This window comes from Mustelus asterias, chromosome 3 (assembly GCF_964213995.1).
Source record: "Mustelus asterias chromosome 3, sMusAst1.hap1.1, whole genome shotgun sequence".
NCBI classification, from domain to species: domain Eukaryota; kingdom Metazoa; phylum Chordata; class Chondrichthyes; order Carcharhiniformes; family Triakidae; genus Mustelus; species Mustelus asterias.
In genome coordinates this window covers 116,927,615-116,948,862 of record NC_135803.1, presented here as the reverse complement: position 1 = coordinate 116,948,862, position 21,248 = coordinate 116,927,615, and the positions used below count along the sequence as shown (strand labels likewise).

The 21,248-nt window shown below is 42.7% G+C and overlaps 1 protein-coding gene across 1 annotated transcript in view; it reads right to left on the bottom strand.

The window, feature by feature from the left end:
- Window positions 1-210: 210 nt before the first annotated feature.
- The window catches only part of eogt (EGF domain-specific O-linked N-acetylglucosamine (GlcNAc) transferase), a 79,513-nt gene continuing 58,475 nt past the window's right edge, over window positions 211-21,248 (bottom strand). Inside the window, exons 7-14 of the mRNA XM_078210151.1 lie at window positions 16,390-16,482; window positions 16,217-16,288; window positions 15,122-15,208; window positions 14,105-14,173; window positions 11,544-11,599; window positions 4,937-5,056; window positions 3,711-3,813; window positions 211-511 (exon numbers count right to left, since the gene is read on the bottom strand). Of these exons, the coding sequence (XP_078066277.1) occupies window positions 365-511; window positions 3,711-3,813; window positions 4,937-5,056; window positions 11,544-11,599; window positions 14,105-14,173; window positions 15,122-15,208; window positions 16,217-16,288; window positions 16,390-16,482 (747 nt within the window). The 3' untranslated portion in view covers window positions 211-364. The remainder of the gene's footprint in view (window positions 512-3,710; window positions 3,814-4,936; window positions 5,057-11,543; window positions 11,600-14,104; window positions 14,174-15,121; window positions 15,209-16,216; window positions 16,289-16,389; window positions 16,483-21,248) is intronic.

Below are 21,248 nucleotides of genomic sequence, written 5' to 3'. Positions count from 1 at the left end.
ATCTCCATTCCTTCATTGACACTGGATCAAAATGCTGGAACACCCTCCCTAACAGCACTGTGTGTGCACCAACAACACATGGACTGCAGTGACTCAAGAAGGCAGTTCATCACCACTTTCTTAAGGGTGATTAGGATTGGGTAATAAACGTTTACCTTGCCAGTGCTCACAATCCAAGAACAAATAAAAATAAAATATGCAAATCTATTTCAAGAATGGTGCATTTAATATGGTACATGTAGCATTTAAAAAGACAATCTTATTTGTGCTTACAGGAGTGTTAAAAAAGTGATCATCAGAGTTTTAAAATTCAACAGCAATATTTAAACAGACATATAAATTGAGCTTAAATAGGTACATGTTGTCATAGTTCATCATGATATTGTGTAAATGGCCATCTTGGGTGCTGTGTTACTCTTTGTCCAGCAGACATCACAAGACGCATAAATTCAGTTACATCAAAAGAGTAGTTGGTAAACTTAGGATGGTCTCCAAGGGTTGGATGATGACCCTGGATGAATGAAATTGGAAAGAAAGGTGATGAATTATTAAATCAATTATTAAATTACCATTTTCATTTTAAGTGCTGAATCTGGGCGTAATTCAGATCCGACTTGGAAATCTGTTCTCAGGCGCCCCCATACGCACTTAGCCTGAAAATTGCACTGTGAGTGGGGCTTAGCGCGCCCGAACACTGCTGGTCTGATTGGAGCTTTGAACTGCGCATGCGCGAAGAGAAAAAACAATTGAAAAACGTGTCCCTGTCACATTGCTCCCAGGCCGCAAAAAGCAGATAAAGTGGCCTGGGAGCGATGGACCCCACAGACATCACCCCACCCCCACAACATAACTGTCCCCCTTATCCACCCATCCCCCCGCTACCCAGACTGATCGCGACCCCCTGCCCCCTTCCCCCCCACCGATTACCCGCAGAGTGACAGCGGACCCTCCCTGCCCCCCCTCCCCAGAGAATGATCAGGCCTCCCCCCTCCCCCCAAGAATGATCAGGCCTCCCTCCTCCACCCCACCGCTCCCCCCCACCAAACAGAGAGCGATCTGGCCTCCCTCTGCCCTTCTCCATTCTCCCACCAGACAATGATCTGGCCTCCCTCTCCCTCTGCCCCCACCCCCCCCCCCCCCCCCAACCCACACCAGACAATGATCTGGCCTCCCTCCCCACCCCCCCCCCCTTCCCCCCTCCTCCCCCCACCAAAGAATAATTGGGCCTCCCTCCTCCACCAGAGATACATCTGACCCACCTCCTCCTCGCCCCCCACCCCCCCCCACCCCACCCACCAGAGAATGATCTGACCCACCTCCCTCCCCCTCCACCCCTGATCTGAGTCAGAGAGCCATTGGAAGCTCTGAACTTACCTCTTCAGAAGCTGGAGCGCCCAAAACAGACCTTTGCCGAGCATATCTGTTTTGCGCCGAATCTAGACGTGCGAACACGATGGTAAAAGGGGAAATGCTGGTAAAGTTGGGCGGGCAGCCCATTAATTCAATTGAAATGCATGCAAATGCATTTAAATCGCTGTTGCGCCCGTTTCGGGCACAATTCGGATCACGGCCATTTTCGGGCCTTGGTAAAGTGGAAATTTGCGCGGGCGCGGATCGCGTTAATGGCCTCATGCCCGACTTTACCAAGTTTTCGTGCCCGAATTGTAAAATCAGGCCCCAAGAATTTCCATAAAATTCCAGAGATGAGGGAAATTAAAGTAGTGTGATAATTAAAAAGGCAATGTTCTTCACTGTAGATATCCGACTATGACACAAGGTTAGTCTCAAGAACAGTAGCAATAATTTATAACCACTTTTTGTATACTGTGATGGAATGGACACACTTCAAAAATATCTCTTTAGCAGCTGTAAACATCTGCATTAGTAACATTTGGTCCATGCAATATCCCAGACTGGATTCAATCACCTGAGAAGGATGGAGTCAAATTTTATAGATTCCTTTTTCCCTTATCAGGTCTGTTCTTTGTTTCTCGTTATTTTGTCTCTCCCAAGAGATTCTTTTTGGGGGAGTGAGTGAGGGTGACTGTTTGGTCATAAAGCTTCAGCTATAACTGCATATGGGGCAACCTTGAAGGACCAGCTGGTCTTTTCCTGGTTGCCAACGTTGTACCTGCATATGTGCATGCTGTCTTTTTGGAAAGGGAGACAGATGAAATATTGGACTCCAGGAAGGAGTTTTAGAAACAGGATTTTAAAAGCTGAAACTTCCAAACTCCAAAGAAATGGACGGGACCCTTAGTAGCACCTCATTATAGAGTTATCTTCTGCCTTAAACACATCATCCTAATGTTTACATCACTCTGTTTACTATTGAGAATAATGGTAATGGAATACTTTATAATCAGGTCATGGTTGGTGATAGCACAGTTCTACAAAGCACAACCACCAATGAGTTGCAGATATACCTCACTTTCTATTAGCGTCTAGGTAGGTTGCTCGAGTCAAACGCACAATTTAACAGGAACAATAATACAAGATGATGACTAATCGATTAAGAGTGAGATTATGTTAAATAAAATTCAAACCTTGAGGTAGTTACATAATTGGCTCTCAATTAACACATTAAGTTGATCTTTCTCTACAAGCTATAACTGTAACACTACATTCCGCACTCTCTCATTTCCTTCTCTATGAACAGTATGCTTTGTATAGAGCGCAAGAAACAATACTTTTCACTGTACACTAATACATGTGACAATAATAAATCAAATCAAATATTTCCATGTATTTTAAATGGTGGCTGGATTTTTCAGATATTTTGTAACATTACAAATTAATGTTTAAAAATCTACAGAATCTGTTCTTTCTTTTCCTTTTGTGAGTTAACTTTTTGGAGCGAAAGAGATGAGGGAGATTTGATAGAGGTGCACACTGATATGACAGTTTGGATAAGGTAGACAAAGAAAAGCTGCCCTTGTAGCTGCTGGTACAATGTCTCGGGGTGATTTAAGGCTTTAGGCAAGAGATGGAGTGGGGATGTGAGGAAGAACTTTTTTTATACAGTGAGTGATAATGACCTGGAACTTGCTACATGGATGGTGGAAGCAGCAATTTGGATGGGGACTTGAGGGAAATTAAACTTGCAAGACAATGGTGATAGAATGGGGGAATTGGATTGCTCTATAAAGAGCCAACATGTACTTACTATGCCATGACGGTGAGAATTTCACTTCAGTTCAGATATCCTCATTGGAAATCAAAATGACATAACTTACTGCTCTCTCTCACCATGATATATGGGCCAATTAGTAAATGCACTGTGCCATAAAGAAAAGGCTAATTCAAACTCCATTTGGTGAAAGTTAGCCTCAGTCAGGATGGCTTGCTACAAAGGGATTGTATCTCAAGACTGGGGAGATGAAAAAAAATATCAGCTCATAACATTTGGTAATATTTTCTCATGTACTATTAAAGAAATTGATTTTTCTAAACTGTCATTGATTTATTACAGCAGTACGGAAACAAAATTCTTAATTTTTACATATAGAAAAATACAACCTTTTGCCTCCTTGGTTTATTTTGGTTGATACATTTAGTTAAGGTTATTTTTATTTATTCTTTGATTGATTTTTGTAAAGCCACACAAATTAAATCAGTCTAATATCACATTATTGCCTTCAGGTTAATTTATTGACTATGATTTGAAGACCTGGTGGTGGAGCGCAAGGGATGATAAAATTAGCACAGACCTTATCCTGAGGTATGACTTTGTCACTTTTTTCCCAAGTCATATAATGAATTCCTCGAAGTCTGGCCAAATCCAAATAGCAGCGCTCATCTTCACAGTTATACCTTAAAATTAAAAGTACGTGCATTAATATAACACTACAGCAAATCTCAAAATGTACCAAAATGTTTCATAACCAGTTCATTCATTTTGAAGTATAGTCACTTTTATGTCGACAAATGCAGCAGCCATTTGCATGCAGTTATATTCAACAAATAGTGAGATAGTTGCTGATTTAGCCTGTTTTGTGTGATGGTTGAGGGAGGAACATTAGCCAGGACACCATTCCTTACTGTTCTTTAACAATTTTACTAGATTTTTGACATCCATTTGTGCTACCAAAGCAGGAGACAAAGCCTTGGTTTATTGCCCCTTCCTAAGATGGCACCTCTCTCAATGCAGCACTCCTTCAGCACTACATGAAATATCAGCCCAGATTTTGTGCTCAAGTGCTGGTATGCGACTTGAACCCACAACTTTCTGACTCAGGTAAAAAGATCACTAAATTATAGAAGTTGGTATACTTGCAAAGCACTATCCATTTACAGTAATGTCTGCCATAGTACTTTGTCTGTATTGATCAAGAGGAAAAACCCACTATGACCTGTGTGCAAATGGTTATCTCTATTCTAAATGGCATTAACAATAGAAGAAAAAGTAGTCACAGTAACTTCATTGCAGCATTAATGTAAGCCTACTTGTGACTAATAAAAAAACTTAACTTAGAAAAGTGCTGTAGCCATTACTTCACAAAGAAACAGCAAATTCAGCAAAAAAATGAGAAATAACCAATGAGTGTATTGCAACTTTCTAACTCAAAATGTGGTCAACCTATCCATCCAATTTTTTGGTTTACTTTGTGCGATACGTTGTTTTGCATCTAAGAGAGTAGTCAAGCAGGAAATCTTATCCGAGGAAGGGCTTTTAATAAAATATCTTACAGATATACTAGATTCGGTAAATGTAACCTGACCTTGCAGTCGATCAGTTCACCTGCTATACTGTAATTATGTATTGCATAATTAAACAGTTCAATTTTTAAACATGTACCTCAACAAGAGGTTGATATTGCCAGTTAAGAAATAGTGCACTTAAACAAAATTACACAGAAAAGCCACATTAACACATAATAATTTGACTGCAGCATAAATGTTTATAAGAATACATTTAAAAAAGTGAAATACATACAATTCAAAAACGACAGCCCAGTCAGGTAGAAAAAGCAGGTGAGTCAGTCCAGCTCCATGTATGGAGATAAAAATGTCCGAATTGTGTGTTATTTTCAGTTGCTCTAAAAATCTAATGTCTCTGAGAAAAATTAAAGAGGGCAATACAAAGATTACACTGTATAATAAAATATATAATTAACAGCAGTAATTTTTAAAAAAACATTCAGGGGCCGATTTTACCAAATCGGGACTAAATGCCGGGTCCGGTCGTCAAACGGATCCGCGCCCGGCAGCCGTGCTCCAGCGCACCCATACGCCTTTTTTCGGCACCGGTCTATTGGGCGGGGCTTAGTGCTGTTGGAGCGGCCGGAGCTCCAACTGCACATGTGCAGTTTGCAACAGACCGCAGACAGTGCGCCCGGGCGAAAGGCAAAGCAGCGCAGACAGCAGAGAGGATGAAAGGAATTCCCTTTGGAGGATAATGTCCACGTTATAATCACAGGAACTAAAAACCTGACAGTCCAAAATCTGGGATAATATTACAGATGTGGAGATGCCGGCGTTGTACTGGGGTAAGCACAGTAAGAAGTCTCACAACACGAGGTTAAAGTCCAACAGGTTTATTTGGTAGCAAATACCATAAGCTTTCGGTACCGAAAGCTTATGGTATTTGCTACCAAATAAACCTGTTGGACTTTAACCTGGTGTTGTGAGACTTCTTACTATAATATTACAGGACAGGGATGGGGGGATATAGATTTTGAAATATTATCCCAGATTTTGGACTGTCAGGTTTTTAGTTCCTGTGATTATAACGTGGACATTATCCTCCAAAGGGAATTCCTTTCATCTTCTCTGCTGTCTGTGCTGCTTTGCCTTTCCCTTGGGTGGGGGGGGGAGCAGACACGTCACTCCCCTTCTTCATCCCCGCCCCCCCCCACCCCCCCCCCACCCCCCCCCCCACCCCCCCCCCCCCCCCCCCCCCCCCACCCCCCCCCCCCCCCCCCCCCCCCCCCCCCCCCCCACCCCCCACCCCCACCCCCCCACCCCCCCCACCCCCCCCCACACCCCCACCCCCCCCACCCCCCCCCCCCCACCCCCCCCACCCCCCCCCCCCCCCACCCCCCCCCCCCACCCCCCCAGGGAAAGACAGAGCAAGGCCAGGAACGTGCAGGAGGTTGTCTACAGACTGCAGATCGGAAGGATGGTGGAGGGAGACCAGCGATCAAGCTAGGTTGGGGATGTGCCTCCCAGGGGGGTCCAATCCCAAGGGGGGGGGGGGTCTGCCGGCGGGGCCTGCCTCCCAGTGGGGTCCAAACGGGGGTGGGGGGGGGTGTGGGCTGCCGGGGTGGTTCGCGGGTGGGGTCCGCGAAGGATGCTCGGGGGGGTTTGGCTTCGGCGGTTCCCCTGCTGAATTGGAGTCCCATTCGGACTTTTATTTAGCAGGCCGTTTAATGCGTGGACGCGAAATGGGCCGCAACCTGGTAAAGTCGGATTCGTCGGTAAAGTTGGGCGCGAGCTTCATTAAGTCGATTTAAATGCAGTTTTAATCGACTTAAATCGAGGCTCGGTAAAGACGCGATCTGCCATGAGTCGGGTGCAGATCGTGTTTTAGGCCCGACACCCAACTTTACCGCGGGGCGCGAAATTTTGGTAAAACCGGGCCCTTAGCCTCTTTCACCCATCACAGTTTTTCACCTTTTCTCAATGCAATCAATGAAATAAAATAGATTTAGTAGCTATTTTGACTCAAGGTGTATCTAGTGTCAGTACTCAAAGCACAAAGCAAGTGGTCGCATTTATTTGATGTCACCAGATGCTAACAGTTGCTAGCCAATGCGAAAACTTTTCAAAGTTAATTTCAAGTAAAATAAAGTTATGGATTTTATTCAGCGCAACATTTTCTATAACAGTATGCCATTTAGCTTCAAAGCAATTTACTCTTCTGATTTTATTTGGTTTTCTGTGAAACAAGTCATTAGATCAGTATATGTTCGATAATTTCAATATACATCCAGATTCTTCAGAGTGCATGCCTGTTGAGAAGATTACGGTGAATGGAATGATAAATAAGATACTATATTTGGTGTGAAATTGAACTTGGTGAAGGTGAAGTTACACTAAAAAAAGCATTACACATTCTACTTAAGAGATTTTGATTGAAAAGCTAATCATGATTCCTGTATGGATAACATTTCTGGGATTTCTGAAGAGTGAAAATCACAAAGTATAACGCAATTAAATAAAATACAGCTAAACCACAATAAACTCCAAACAATTTGCAGCTGTGTTTGTCAATTTCATGTTTCATTTTTTAATTGAACAAGCTGATTTTTCAAAACTGAAAACAAACTGTTTTGAATAATAGCTCTTAAAAATTCAATGCAACTTTAGAAGACTGGCTCATTTAATTATGCAAACTTTATAGAAAATATCGTATGATACAACACAACATTTTTTTTTGGATATAAGCTTGGATAGATATTATAGCAGGGAAATATTGTTATCACAGGAAATAGCCATTTGGCTATGTAGAACTTGAGTATTGCTGAAAAAAAGGGAACATGCTGGCAAAGATTTTCAGGGCAGCTCGCAAGATAAACCAACAGTAAAGGGAACAATAATTTATACCACATGAGAAGATTATACTGCAAAAACAAAAAATGCCAGAAACTTGCAACAGGCCTGACAGTTTATGTGTGGAGAGAGAACAGAGCTAATGTTTCTAGTCAGAGCTGCTGAAGATTATGCTGATTGGTTGGCAAGTGGACTCTGGTTGGTAGAGACAGTGCTATGGATAATGTAGCAGAGGACAGTTAACTGCCAGGCTTTTGTTCAAATTCAAACCAGTCAGGTCAACTCTGATTGGTCTAGGCATTGCCATGGGGAATGAACCAGAGAATGGCTGTCCCCCAAGCTTTTGTTTAGTTGAAAAAGGCTCAATGTGTAGGTATGCACCTTCTGTCTGCAAAGGACAGGGCCTTGTGTGTGAATAAACGTGGTTTCTACCATGTGTAAATGAGCCATATGCAAGCCCAACTGATAAACTTAAATTGTTTTTTGTTGTAATTCCTTGCACAATTAGGAAGTAGAAAACCTACATTTAGCCAGGTGGATAACTACAACATTACAGAGTTGGCAAATTGGCCAGGCACAGTAGTCTTGACTATGATTTGCTCACTTGTCCCATGGTTCAGGAGTTGTGGTGCAAATTTGGAAAGAACAATGTTTGCTATTTGCAAGGCCTTTCCTAGAATGACAATCAAGGAACTAGACCAATTCTGGGTACTCTGGTTTCCTCCCACAGTCCAAAGATGTGCGAGTTAGGTTGATTGGCCATGCTAAATTGACCCTCGTGTTGGGGATTTAGCAGGGTAAATGTGTGGGGTTATGGGAATAGGGCCTCAGTGGGATTGTGGTCAGTACAGACTTGATGGGCTGAATGGCCTCCTTCTGTACTGTAGGGATTCTATGTTTCTATTCTATTCTATGAACTATGTCTACCCCATTTTCTAAAATGACAGGATAATGTAAATAAGAAGAGGAAAGACCTAACTGAAGAAATGACATTACACTATGTGTTAGACCTAACATTCAGACAGTGCAACTTAACTCTTGCAAGTTTTAGTATTAGTGTATAGTTTGAGTTAATTACCATAAAACAATTAAATGACCCTAAATTATGTCTTTATACGGATATTACTTCCTACTATGAGAAGTTACTAACCCTAACTCAAACCACTTAAAGATGACACCTCTCCTTAAATGTGTAGCACACCTCTTGAGAAATTCTAGAACAGTGATGTAGATATCGTAAAAGTTATATGCCACAATATCAGCCTTGCTGGGGAAAAAGCCATGTTTCAATGATAACCACAGGATTGGATTTGCAGAAAGAGATGTGATCCTCTGGTACCACTGTCATCCAGACAGGTTAAATGAAAGTCGCGAAACTTCTTTTAAATTAAGATACAAAAGTGGACAATTCTGCACACTTAAGATTGATCAGTATTTGTTAGCAATAATAACAGCAGTAGGCAATCTATAGTAACTATTCACAGGGAGATCAGGTTGCCTCTCTCAGTCTGTGTAGAAATCAAAGCTTCTATTTGCTCGCTCAGGTTCTCTTTGCCCTTACAGACAGCTCATATTAAGACAAAGAGTAAGATATGGATAATAAAAGCAAATTACTGCAGGTCCTGGAAATCTGAAATAAAAACAGAAAATGCTGGATAAATGCAGCAGGTCTGGTAGGTCTGTGGAAGGGTCATTTGGTCATTAACTCTGTTTATCTCCACAGATGTTGCCAGACCTGCTGAATTTATCCAACATTTTCTGTTTTTAGTTTAATAAAATGTAGAGTTGGCTTATTAGGCTATGCCAGCCAGTTGCAGGCAGAGGAAAGTATCAGAGCGGAGCACAGTAGTAAAAAACACAAGGTTAAGAACTCAGTGTAGCAGTGAGAAAGATAGGATTGAGAACAGAGCACATCATTAAGAAAGACGGGATAGATAATAGAGCACAGCAGTGAGAAAGACAGGATCTAGAACAGGACACAGTAGTGAGATAGACAGGATAGCGAACAGAGCTCAGCAGTAAGAAAGACGGGATCTAGAACAGAGTACAGCAGTGAGAAAGCTGGGATCAATAACAGAACACAGCAGTGAGAAAGACTGGATAGCGAATAGAGCACAGCAGCAAGAAAGACAGGATCTAGAACAAAGTATAGCAATGAGAAAGATGGGATAGAGAACAGAGCACAGCAGCGAGAAAGATGAATCTAGATCCAAGTACAGAAGTGAGAAAGAGGGGATAGAGAACAGAGGACGTCATTAAGAAAGATGAGATAGATAATAGAGCACAGCAGCGCGAAAGATAGGATCTAGAATAAAGTACAGCAGTGAGAAAGACGGGATAGAGAACAGAACGCTGCAGTGAGAAAGATCTAGAACAGAGTACAACCGTGAAAATGGTGGGATCTAGAATGGAGTACAGCAGTGAGAAAGATCTGGAACAGAGTACAACAGTAAGAATGGTGGAATCTAGAACAGAGTACAACAGTAAGAATGGTGGGGTCTAGAACAGAGTACAACAGTGAGAATGGTGGGATCTAGAATGGAGTACAGCAATGAGAAAGACTGGATAGAGAACAGAGCAGCAAAAAAGACAGGATCCAGAACAGAGAACAGAGTATAGGGGCGGCACGGTAGCACAGTGGTTAGCACTGCTGCTTCACAGCTCCAGGGTCCCGGGTTCGATTCCCGGCTCGGGAAACTGTCTGTGTGGAGTTTGCACATTCTCCTCGTGTCTGCGTGGGTTTCCTCCGGGTGCTCCGGTTTCCTCCCACAGTCCAAAGATGTGCGGGTTAGGTTGATTGGCCAGGTTAAAAATTGCCCCTTAGAGTCCTGGGATGCGTAGGTTAGAGGGATTAGCGGGTAAATTAGCGGGTACAAAAAGGGATTAGCGGGTAGGGCCTGGGTGGGATTGTGGTCGGTGCAGACTCGATGGGCCGAATGGCCTCCTTCTGCACTGTAGGGTTTCGATGATTCTATGAGCAATGAGAAAGATGGAATAGAGAACAGTGCACAGAAGTGAGAAAGACAGGACTGAGAACAGAGCACAGCATTGAGAAAGGCGTAGCTGTGAGTGTGAATGGCATGCAAATAAAATCATAGCGACATCACAGCATGAGAAGTCGCAGGTAAAACACATAACTTAAACTGGATCATGCGCAGTTTACAAACTAAAACTAAAACAAAACTAAGTCGATTAAATAATTAAATAAGATGATGTGCCGCAATGCAACATGTAGGAATTTATGAAGTGCTTCGAAATCCCAGACAACCCCCTCTGCAATAACTGGTTAGCTTGAAGAATTCAATCTCCAATTCTGAGGTGGAGGGGCCAGCAATTCTGACGCAAATAATTCACCTCCTGACTCCCCAGAGCATGTCCACCATATACAAGGCAGAAGTCAGGGGAGCGTTGAAATACTCTCCATTTGCCAGATAAGCGCAGCTCCAACAACAATGAGAAAGCTCTGGACATTAAGACAAAGCAGCCCTCTTGATCAACTCTCCATCTAACATCTTAAGCATGATTAGGCCACAGTTGGAGAGTATTGTTGGAGCATTTCTAGTCATCATATTATAAAACTGATTTTGAGGCAATAGATATAATGCAGAGAAGATTCGCAGGGATGATATCAGGAATGCATGAGAGTAGATATCAGGAAAGGATTGACAGGCTGGATCTCTTTTCTCTCATAAAAAAGGTGGCGGGATAGTGACCATACAGAGGTCTTTAGAATTCTGAAAGGTTTGGATAGAGTGGTTACAGTGAGAATGTTTCCTCCTGTGCAGATCATAACCAGAGACCATCAATATATGACAGTTTCCAAGAAATTCAACAGGGAAGTCCGAAGAAACTGCTTTACCAATGAATGGTGATAATGTAGAACGCTCTACCACAGGGAGCAGCTGAATGAATAGTATAAACTCATAAAGAGGGTTCTTATGGTCAATTTAGGTGACAAAAGATAGAAGGATGCTTGAGTGGAGCATAAACAAGAAATAAATTTAGCACTTCTACCCCTCTCCCAACTTCTATGGTGTTTTAACACTTACTTGTAATCCACCACTCTGACATCAAATACAGTTACTGTCTTCAGTGCCTTCACCAGCTGAGGACAAAGTTAAAATATTTGCAATGCATTCAGCAGTTTAATTTTATTGAGCTTTTAACACAACTCAAAAACTATTCAACCAAAAGCTTTTTATAATTTATGGGCAGTAAAACATTTGATAAAGTCATGCATTTTGCCCTTCTACTTTTCTTTTCCATTACTGTTGCTAACAAAACAGCAGCAAGAAGGCAAGTTGGATTGGAGCATAAAAGTTTCTCTATAGTACAGACTGGGAGGCTGCAAGTTGCCTGATTGTGACAACACTAGCAGAAAGGTGTAATTGCAGTATAACAAGTTTACATGGGCAGCTTCCATCATAAATGGGGATATTGGAATTCGGAACGGAAAGATTGACAGGTTAACGGATGCAAGATTTTTAACATACCGAGAAGGGGGGTGGGCGGGATTTTCCACCCCTGTTTTCAATGGCAGGAATTGTGACAAGGGCAGAGAATCGAGGGGGAGACCCAGAACGGCTTTCACGCCAGCAGAATTTCCCCATTCGATTGTCCCCGCACCCATCAGTGAAGTAATGAGCTTCCCACCTTGCAATGATGGGAACCCCAATATAATGCATTAACATATATACTTGGCCGGTCTCCCTGCTGTATCATCTCCCCATGTAGGTAATTGCCCCCACCACCCCCCGCATAATGTCACACAGGTGGGATTTACAACAGGTTTCGAAAAACAGGGAACCGGCAAACAGAACCCACCGGGGGGTGCACAGCTAATACCATTCTCTCCCCAGGGGAGAGAGGGTCATGCCCGGGCAATACCCTAGCAGTGCCCAGGGCACTGCTCGGGGGGGAGGAGGGTCTCTGTTGGGGAGAAATATCGTGTCTGTAGTGGGGGGAGGCTTTGTGGGAGCAGGGGTGTTCCCTTTTTTTTAAATTGGGGTGCACTTTTTGGAGTCTCATTCAGAGCCCACCCTGCCAGCATGACATCATGGGACCGCCTTGCATTACTAAAATATTTGCAAAATAAAAGTAACAGGAAAACCCTGCAAGGCAGCTGGCAAGCTGCCCTCCGCTTTTCCCACTAGAGACAACATTTTCAAAAAAATCAGAAAATTACACCCATTATTGATGTAAAGCAAGTTGTGAAAGGAGTGAAATGTCCTTTTGTTTTTCTCAGTCTCTACTCAGGAGAGTCATGGTGGGTAATGTCCCATAGATATTACAATCCTTCTGTACTTTGCCAATGTGAATATTCATCACATGGGTTTAGGCAATGTGAGTTTGCAAATCATTTAACTATGAACATCATCACTGTCAAGCCTACATTTTTCCTCACGACATCTCACATTTTCCAGCAATATTTGCAATGGGAGTGAGAAACTCACATTATTAAAACTCCAGGTACTGTCCCACCAAGGTTCTATACAATCACAGCAAAACCTCTTAATGCTGTACGCAAATCATCCTGCAATCAAGGCCAACATACCATTTGCCTTCCTGATTACTTGCTGTACCTGGATGTTAGCATTCAGTGACTTATGAACAAGGACACCCAGGTCCCTTCAGACAACACTTCTCAATCTCTCCCCATTTAAGAAATATACTGCCTGCTGTTTTTCTTCCCAAAATGGATAAATTCCCATTTTTTCCACATTATATTCTATCGGCAATGTGCTTCCCACTCTCTCAGCTTGTCTAATTCCCCTTGAACCCTCTTTGTATCCTCCTCACCACTCCCATTACCACTTAGTTTTGTGTCATCAGCAAGCTTGAAAATATTACATTTGGTCTCCACATCCAAATCATTGATATAGATTGTGAGTAACTGGTGTCCAAGTTCAACATTTTTAAAGCTTATTTATTAGTGTCACAAGTAGGCTTACATTAACACTGCAATGAAGTTACTGTGAAAATCCCCTAGTCACTACACTCCGGTGCCTATTCGGGTACACTGAGAGAGAATTTAGCACGGCCAATGCACCTAACGAGCACATCTTTCGGACCATGGGAGGAAACCGGACCACCTGGAGGAAACTGATGCAGACACGAGGAGAACATGCAGATTCCACACAAGCAGTGACCCAAGCCGGGAATCGAACCCGGGTCCCTGGTGCTGTGAGGCAGCAGTGCTAATCACTGTACTATTAATTTTGCTCACTAACTACCTGTTTGGGACCGTATCGGAAGCCTTCTGAAAATCCAAATCCACCTCATTCACTGATTTTCCCCTTACCTATTCTGCTAGTTACATCCTCAAAAGATGCTGACAGGTTTGTCAAACATGACTTTCCTTTCATAAATCCTACCATTATTTTCTAAGTGCCCAGTTATCATGTCCTTTATTGTAGAATTTAGCATTTCTCCTACTATTGATGTCAGGCTAACAGGCCTGTAGTGCTCCTCCCTTCTTAAATAGTGGGATTACATTTGGTACCTTCCAACTGGTAGGAACCAACCATTAACAGATAACTACAGCAAAATTCTTTACGCATTGCTATATATCTTAGATAACACAAAATAATTGTTCTTTTTTAGTACCCACCTCATCCTGATTTAAAATTCTGCGATATTGAGTACTGCGAACCAGAAGTGTAACACGAATTCTCCCAATCTTGATAAAAGAATAATAGATTTATCAACCATATACCAAGATATATAAATATTAAAATATATCTTCTAAATTATCATTTAGAATTCCATAATCAAAATTATCTAAGGACAATTGAAATCTAATTAATCATTCCAAAGAGTATTTCGATTTCCGATGAATTGGCTAGGCCATGTTATAGCTGACAAGATAGTGAGTTTACCTTGTATATGAAAGCTAAACTCAAAGTTACAGATATTTCCATGCACTCGGGAGCTGTGACAGACTGTTTGAAGAAGCAATTTTCTTGTAGATGTGCATAGCATCCTAAGTAATAGACAGATCCTCATATTTGAATAGCTGAGTTAGAGCTTAATCTTTAACTAATCTTGAAGCTGCTTGAGAAGAAGAAAATAGTATTAGCTCTGTAGGGATCTTGTTTATTAAGCCATTGTGATGCGCATCAGCCTCCCTATGTGCAGTCGCAAACACCTGGGTACATTTCAATGGCCATTCTCAGGTGCTCTGTCACCAGCATGAGGTACTGAGAGCACAATAACAATTGTTCCTCAATGGATCAGAATATCATCAAGGCACGTTATTATGGAAGGACAATCACAGCCAAGATCATTGTTCCCCAGCCCATGGCGACTGAGGCTGATCACTCTCACCACCTTCCCAGCTGAGATCAGTCACTGGAGGCATAGAGAATGAAGCTGCAACATTTGGAGGTTTTAGACTGTGAAAGCATAGCTTTATAGGACTGGATTTCAATTGCAGCATAAGAAATAAGGCTGCATGGGCAGTGGGTTGATCTGGACATCGCAGATAGGGCCTTACTAGCTAAACAGGCAGCTATTGAAAAGTTGTGAATTATTACATTGCAGTGAGTGGCTTATGCCTATTCCAAGGTTGCTGGTGGATGTTGCCAAATAGATGGGATCATGGAGCACTCTACAATAGGACACTTACCTGCGGACTTTCTTGTGTAATGTTTAATCTAAACAGGACATGCTGCGAAAATGCTCTGAACATCCCTGCAGTAAAGCAGTCAGGCACCTGTTATTTACAAGGACATATAGCATTAGTACAGTGTTGTATATGGCCAATCATTTAATTGAAAGACATAGAAAATATTCTCAACACATATTTCAGTTCTGATAAAAAGTCATCGAGCTGAGACATTAACTCTGTTCCTTTCCCCACAGATGCTGCCAAACTTGCTGAGTATTTCATTGATTTTCTGTTTTATTTCAAATTTCCAGCGTCCTCAATATTTTGCTTTTATATTTTATCCAACAGATTGAATGCTAAAAACCTGTTGAAATAATTCTAGATGGTCCAGGGCCTTATCACTGACTTGTTAAAATGTTATATGCTACTATAATAAAAAGACTAATGCCCATAGTTACTACTGTAATGCTGATACACTGTTTCTCAGCGTGTTCCCTTTCCTCGCTAATATATAAAATTAGGGTAACTAACTTAAATACAAAACTATGAAAAATATTTGTTACCTGGATTAATCGTAAAGAAAGCAAACTTCCAGCTAACATGCATACAAAATGGTCTCAGTAACAAAATAGTCCAAAAAAAAATCCCATGCCAGACTTCACAATCAAACCTCTTGATCTTTAGATCTTTTGATCTTTTTGAAAACCGTTGCAAGTTTGGTTGTTCGTTCCAACATCAAAAATAAAAAAACTCCAATTCTACAGCTAACATTTTTCAGAATAAACCTTTCATTAGGCCTGTTATAGACTGTGGTACAGCTTATGGCCCACAATGGGCACTGGTATGTTGGGGCCTCTCCATTGTGTCTTGTTTATGACTACTCAAAAGATGGGCATTCCTCTCACAATCCATTTTATAAAACTGAACATAACTGAAAATCATCCTTACTGAATTCAAGTGTGTTTTATGTTCTGCAAAGCATGAGAGCATTCAACAAAGGGGTTAAAAACTCAGCAATAAGGTGTGGTCATTTCATTATAAAATAAATATATTAGATGAGCATTGTTCTCAATACACAAATCAATAGTTTTTTAATGCATGTGACACACTTACCAAAGGGGTATTGTAAAACAATCCATAGCGCATACGTGGGAGTAATGAAAAGACAACTTCCTTGAAGCATACCTAAATTGTCACATTCAAAAGGAATAAAACAATGATGCATAAGCAGAACACTTCTGAATATGAACAAGTTATAGATATTAAATAGCAAGTATGTTCAATACCCTGTTAAAGTCAAATGTCTTTAGATGTATAATATTGTGATCAGCAAAGGCTTTCCAGGTATCACTAAATAAATCACCATATCCATAGGAACTCTGCAAGATAGAACAAGGGAGAGTGGCTGGATTAGAACTGAGATTAAAAATAGCAACATATAAAAATGCAAACATATTATCCCTGTGTATCAGAAATACATATAATTCCAAACATCTGTAAGTGGCAACAGACTGAGATATATGTACTAGTAACCGCAACTGAGTCCATGAGGTTGTCAAAACAGTTATTGATAATTTAGTTACTTTGAAGTTGATGGGGAGTAGTCTAGAATTCTTAGTATGCGACCCTTCATTTTAGTTTTACTATAATAAGTAGACTAGGTTAAAGTAACTATAAAGTCGGTGTTCTTCTCTGACCACTGCCTCCTGCTGACAGACTGTCAGCTGGAGGAAAACCAGAAAGTGGGCAGGGGGTCCTGGAAGCTTAATGTAGAACTGTTGACCCCAGAGAACCTCGAGGAACTCAAGAGGGTTTACCACGGTTGGAGAACCGTGAAACCCTTCTTTGAGTCTCCATCGCTCTGGTGGGAAACCATCAAGGGCAACATCAAGAGGTTCTTTATCCGAAAAGGGGTTCAGAAGGCCAGGGAGAGACGGGGGGAAATGTCCCGACTCCAGAAAAGCATGCAGGAACTACTCCAACTGCAGTCGATGGGGGTTGATGTCAAGGAGGACCTCCGGGAGGTGAAGAGCCAGCAAGCCTCGCTCTTTGCCTCGGAGGCCTCCAAGGTTATCTTCCGGTCCAGGGTCCGCTCCGTGGAGCAGGACGAAACGTGCTCACGTTTCTTCTTCCAGAAGGTGCACAGAGATGGAAGATGTGATCACAAGCCTGAAGGAAGAAGATGGCTCTGTAAGGTCATCGCAGTCTGACATTCTGAGGATTTGCAAATCCTTCTATGCCGGACTGTATGACCTGAAGCCAACAGACAGCACGGCCTCCCAGTCTTTCCTGTCATCTATCACAGAGGTCTTAGACCACGGCGAGCGGGAGAGCCTGGACAGACCGGTAGGTCTGGATGAGCTGACAAAGGCCGTCGAGTCCCTTCAGAAGGGTAAAACTCCCGGAAGCGACGGCTTACCGGCTGAGTTTTACTCGGCGTTGTAGGACTTGACGGGCCCGGACCTCCTGGAAGTATATGAGAGTATGCTTCTGGAAGGCAGCATGTCAGAGTCCATGAGGAAAGGCATCATCACCCTCATCTACAAGCAGAAGGGGGAAAGGGAAGAAATTAGAAATTGGAGACCCATTTCACTATTGAATGTGGATTATAAAATTCTGGCCAAGGTCATCGCCAACCGGGTCAAGTCTGCTCTGGGGTCAGTGATCCATCCTGATCAAACCTGTGCTGTACCCGGCAGGAAGATCTCTGATAGCCTCGCACTACTCAGGGATACGATCGCCTACGCGCAGGACAGGCAGGTGGACACCTGCCTCATCAGTCTAGACCAGGAGAAGGCATTTGACAGAATATCGCACAACTACATGATGGATGTGCTCTCCAAAATGGGCTTTGGGGAGGGAATCCGCAATTGGATCCAACTGCTCTACACAGACATCAGTAGCGCAGTTTCAATCAATGGGTGGGAATCAGATATGTTTGAAATCAGGTCTGGAGTCAGGCAGGGCTGCCCTCTCTCCTCCGTCCTTTTTGTGTGTTGCATTGAACCCTTTGCCGAGGCCCTCAGAAGCGACCCAGGCATCAAAGGGGTTACAATCCCAGGCAGCGGAGGGACGCAAGTCAAAGCCTCCCTCTACATGGATGACGTGGCTGTCTTCTGCTCGGACCCCTCGTCTGTTCGCAGGCTCCTTCGAGTCTGTGAGCAGTTCGAGCTGGCCTCGGGAGCCAAAGTCAACCAGGGTAAGAGTGAGGCCATGTTCTTTGGGAACTGGCCTGACACATCCTTTGTCCCCTTCACCATCAAGGCAGACTACCTCAAGGTGCTAGGGATATGGTTCGGAGCGGCAGGGGCATGCGCCAAAAACTGGGAGGAGCGCATCGCCAAAGCCAGACAAAAATTGGGATTCTGGGAGCAACGCTCCCTCTCCATCACTGGGAAGAACCTTGTGATCCGATGCGAGGTTCTGTCCGTGTTGTTGTACGTGGCGCAGGTGTGGCCTGTCCCCAAGTTCTGCGCAGCAGCAGTGACCCGGGCCATCTTCAAGTTCATCTGGAGATCAAAGATGGATCGTGTCCAGAGGGAGGCGATGCACAAATCTCCAGAGAACGGAGGGAAAAACGTTCCCAACGCCGCCCTCATCCTGATGGCCACCTTTGTGTGCGGCTGCATCAAGCTGTGTGTAGATCTTCGGTACACTAACAACAAGTGCCACTATTTTTTGAGGTTCTACCTGTCCCAAGTGTTGCGGAGGATGGGTCTGGCCACATTGCCGCGGAACGCTCCAAGTAGTTGGACCGTACCGCAGCACCTGTCCTTCGTGGAGAAATTCTTCCGGAAACACACCTTTGACCACATGACTATCAAGCAGTGGTCAGCACGTAATGTCCTTGAGGCCCTTAGAGAAAAGGAGACGGCAGATCCTGTCGGATGGTTCCCTGAGCGGACTGTCAATGTCATTTGGCAGAATGCCTCATCACCAGAACTCACAAACAAGCACCAAGACCTGGCTTGGCTGGTGGTGAGAAGGGCACTCCCCGTCAGATCCTTTATGCACGCCCGAGGGCTCAACCTCACCGCACGCTGCCCTCGAAGCGGCTGCGGGGCTGATGAGACGGTCGCACACCTCCTTGTGGAATGTGCCTTTGCAAAGAAGGTCTGGAATGAGATGCAGTGGTATTTGTCGCGGTTCGTCCCGGGCAGCTCAGTGACACAGGACTCTGTGCTCTACGGGCTGTTTCCGGGGACGCACACCGAGACAAATATCAACTGCTGCTGGAGGGTCATCAACTCGGTGAAGGACGCGCTTTGGTCCACCCGAAACTTGCTGATCTTCCAGCTGAAAGAATTGTCCTCGACCGAGTGTTGCAGATTGGCACATTCCAAGGTCCAGGACTACGTGCTCAGGGACGCGCTCAAGCTTGGGGCAGCCACCGCAAAGGCACAATGGGGAAAGGCCACCGTGTAAAGCGTCTCAACCGAGGCAGACCGAGGGCCGGGTAACTGCAGAATACCCTCGGCCTGCGAAACTGTGTGCCAATCTGAAAAATAACGGCACACAGTAAACTCGGATGATGCATGTACATAGTTTTAAGTAATGAAATGTAATGAATGTAATGTTTTGTAAATAAGCACTGTACTGTAGGGTAAAAATGATTCATTTATTGGACTGTTTGTAACTATTGGATCTGTCATTTGAAATGTCTTATTTGAGAGTTTCTTTTTGTGAATAAAGTATATTTTTGAAATTTAAAAAAACTATAAAGTGCCTTATATATATAGTGAGAATTCACAATGTGTCTGGAACAAAATATGCAAAGGTATTATAAACTGCAAAGCTATTATAAACTGTACAACTACAAATTAACCAAGTATTATAAGCTTAAATTATAATTTCAATATATATGTATTGTGCCTTGGCCAACTTCGTTCTGAATGCAGTATGATGGGAAACACAGTGGTAGACAGGCCAAATTCTTTTAATACAACGGAGCACAGAAAGGCAGCTTCTGTTTTGGATACACGAAAACAAGTTTAATCATAGGCCTGTTATTTAAGGGAATAAATTCGTTCATGGGTAGCGAGGTTGGAGCAGTCTCTCATGCTGATAAGGGAGGCCCCAGTTCCAGCAAAAGAGTGACTCATTTCACCAATTAAAAATCACAGTTGACTATGGCCTTGGTTTTCTAGTTAAAGGGGAAGGAACCTACATGGGCAATAAGCCAATAATCTGTAATTTCTGTTGACAGGTGGAACATTATTGGCTAAGGTAATAATGTTGAATATTGTGATTCAGCCCTCCAGTTTTGATTGACAAGACGGGTGCAATATTGAAACGTTCAGAATAATATAACAATTTAACCTTGTAATATTAGCTCAGAGAGGACACTCAATCCTCATTGACTGTGTCTCTCTCCTGATGCATGCATCACCAAATAAATTCCTTTTCGTTCTTTAACTATATACTGTCTTTCACAATGTATGTATTAGTTGAGTGCGGTTCAACAATTACAGAGCACCCCAGGGGGACACCTTCAGAAAATTCCTTACAGAAGTCATCCAAAATTTAGCTTCCAAAACTGAGAATACAACCTATTAAGATAATTCATGTACAAGCCAACTGAAAGGGACACATAAAAGTCACCAACACTAATGAAAGTGGAGAGGCATTAAAAATACACAGCTTTCCAAATCAACTTATAAAGAGAGAGCCTGGTTCTAACATATTTTAATGATGTGACCAGGTCCCAGACTACATCAAAGAGATAAAATCAGCATTTAATTTATTTTCAAGTGTAGAGTACAGAGACAGATAAGCAATCTGCATGGAAGGTGTGTAAAAAAGTAAAAAAAAGGAAATGGCCTAACTTGTACTGTCAAATAGTTTTCACAGCGTCATAGATGCAAAACACATAACTGTGGCAGGAATAAAGAGACTTGGTACTATTTGAGATACTTGTGATCAAGAATCAGCAATCTTTCTGGAAGTGGTGCTGTTTCATTGCTCAAAAGTTTAACTGTAACTAAGCAATTTTGAAATAATCTGAAATGCAGCTTTTACAAGAGTTAAGAACCGTACCTACAGAGAAAGACACTAAGCTGAGATAGCAGTAGTAGACAAAATAAAATTAACTGTAACAAATGTGGAATTGTTTTTCAGAACAATTTAACACACTCTGAAGAATCAG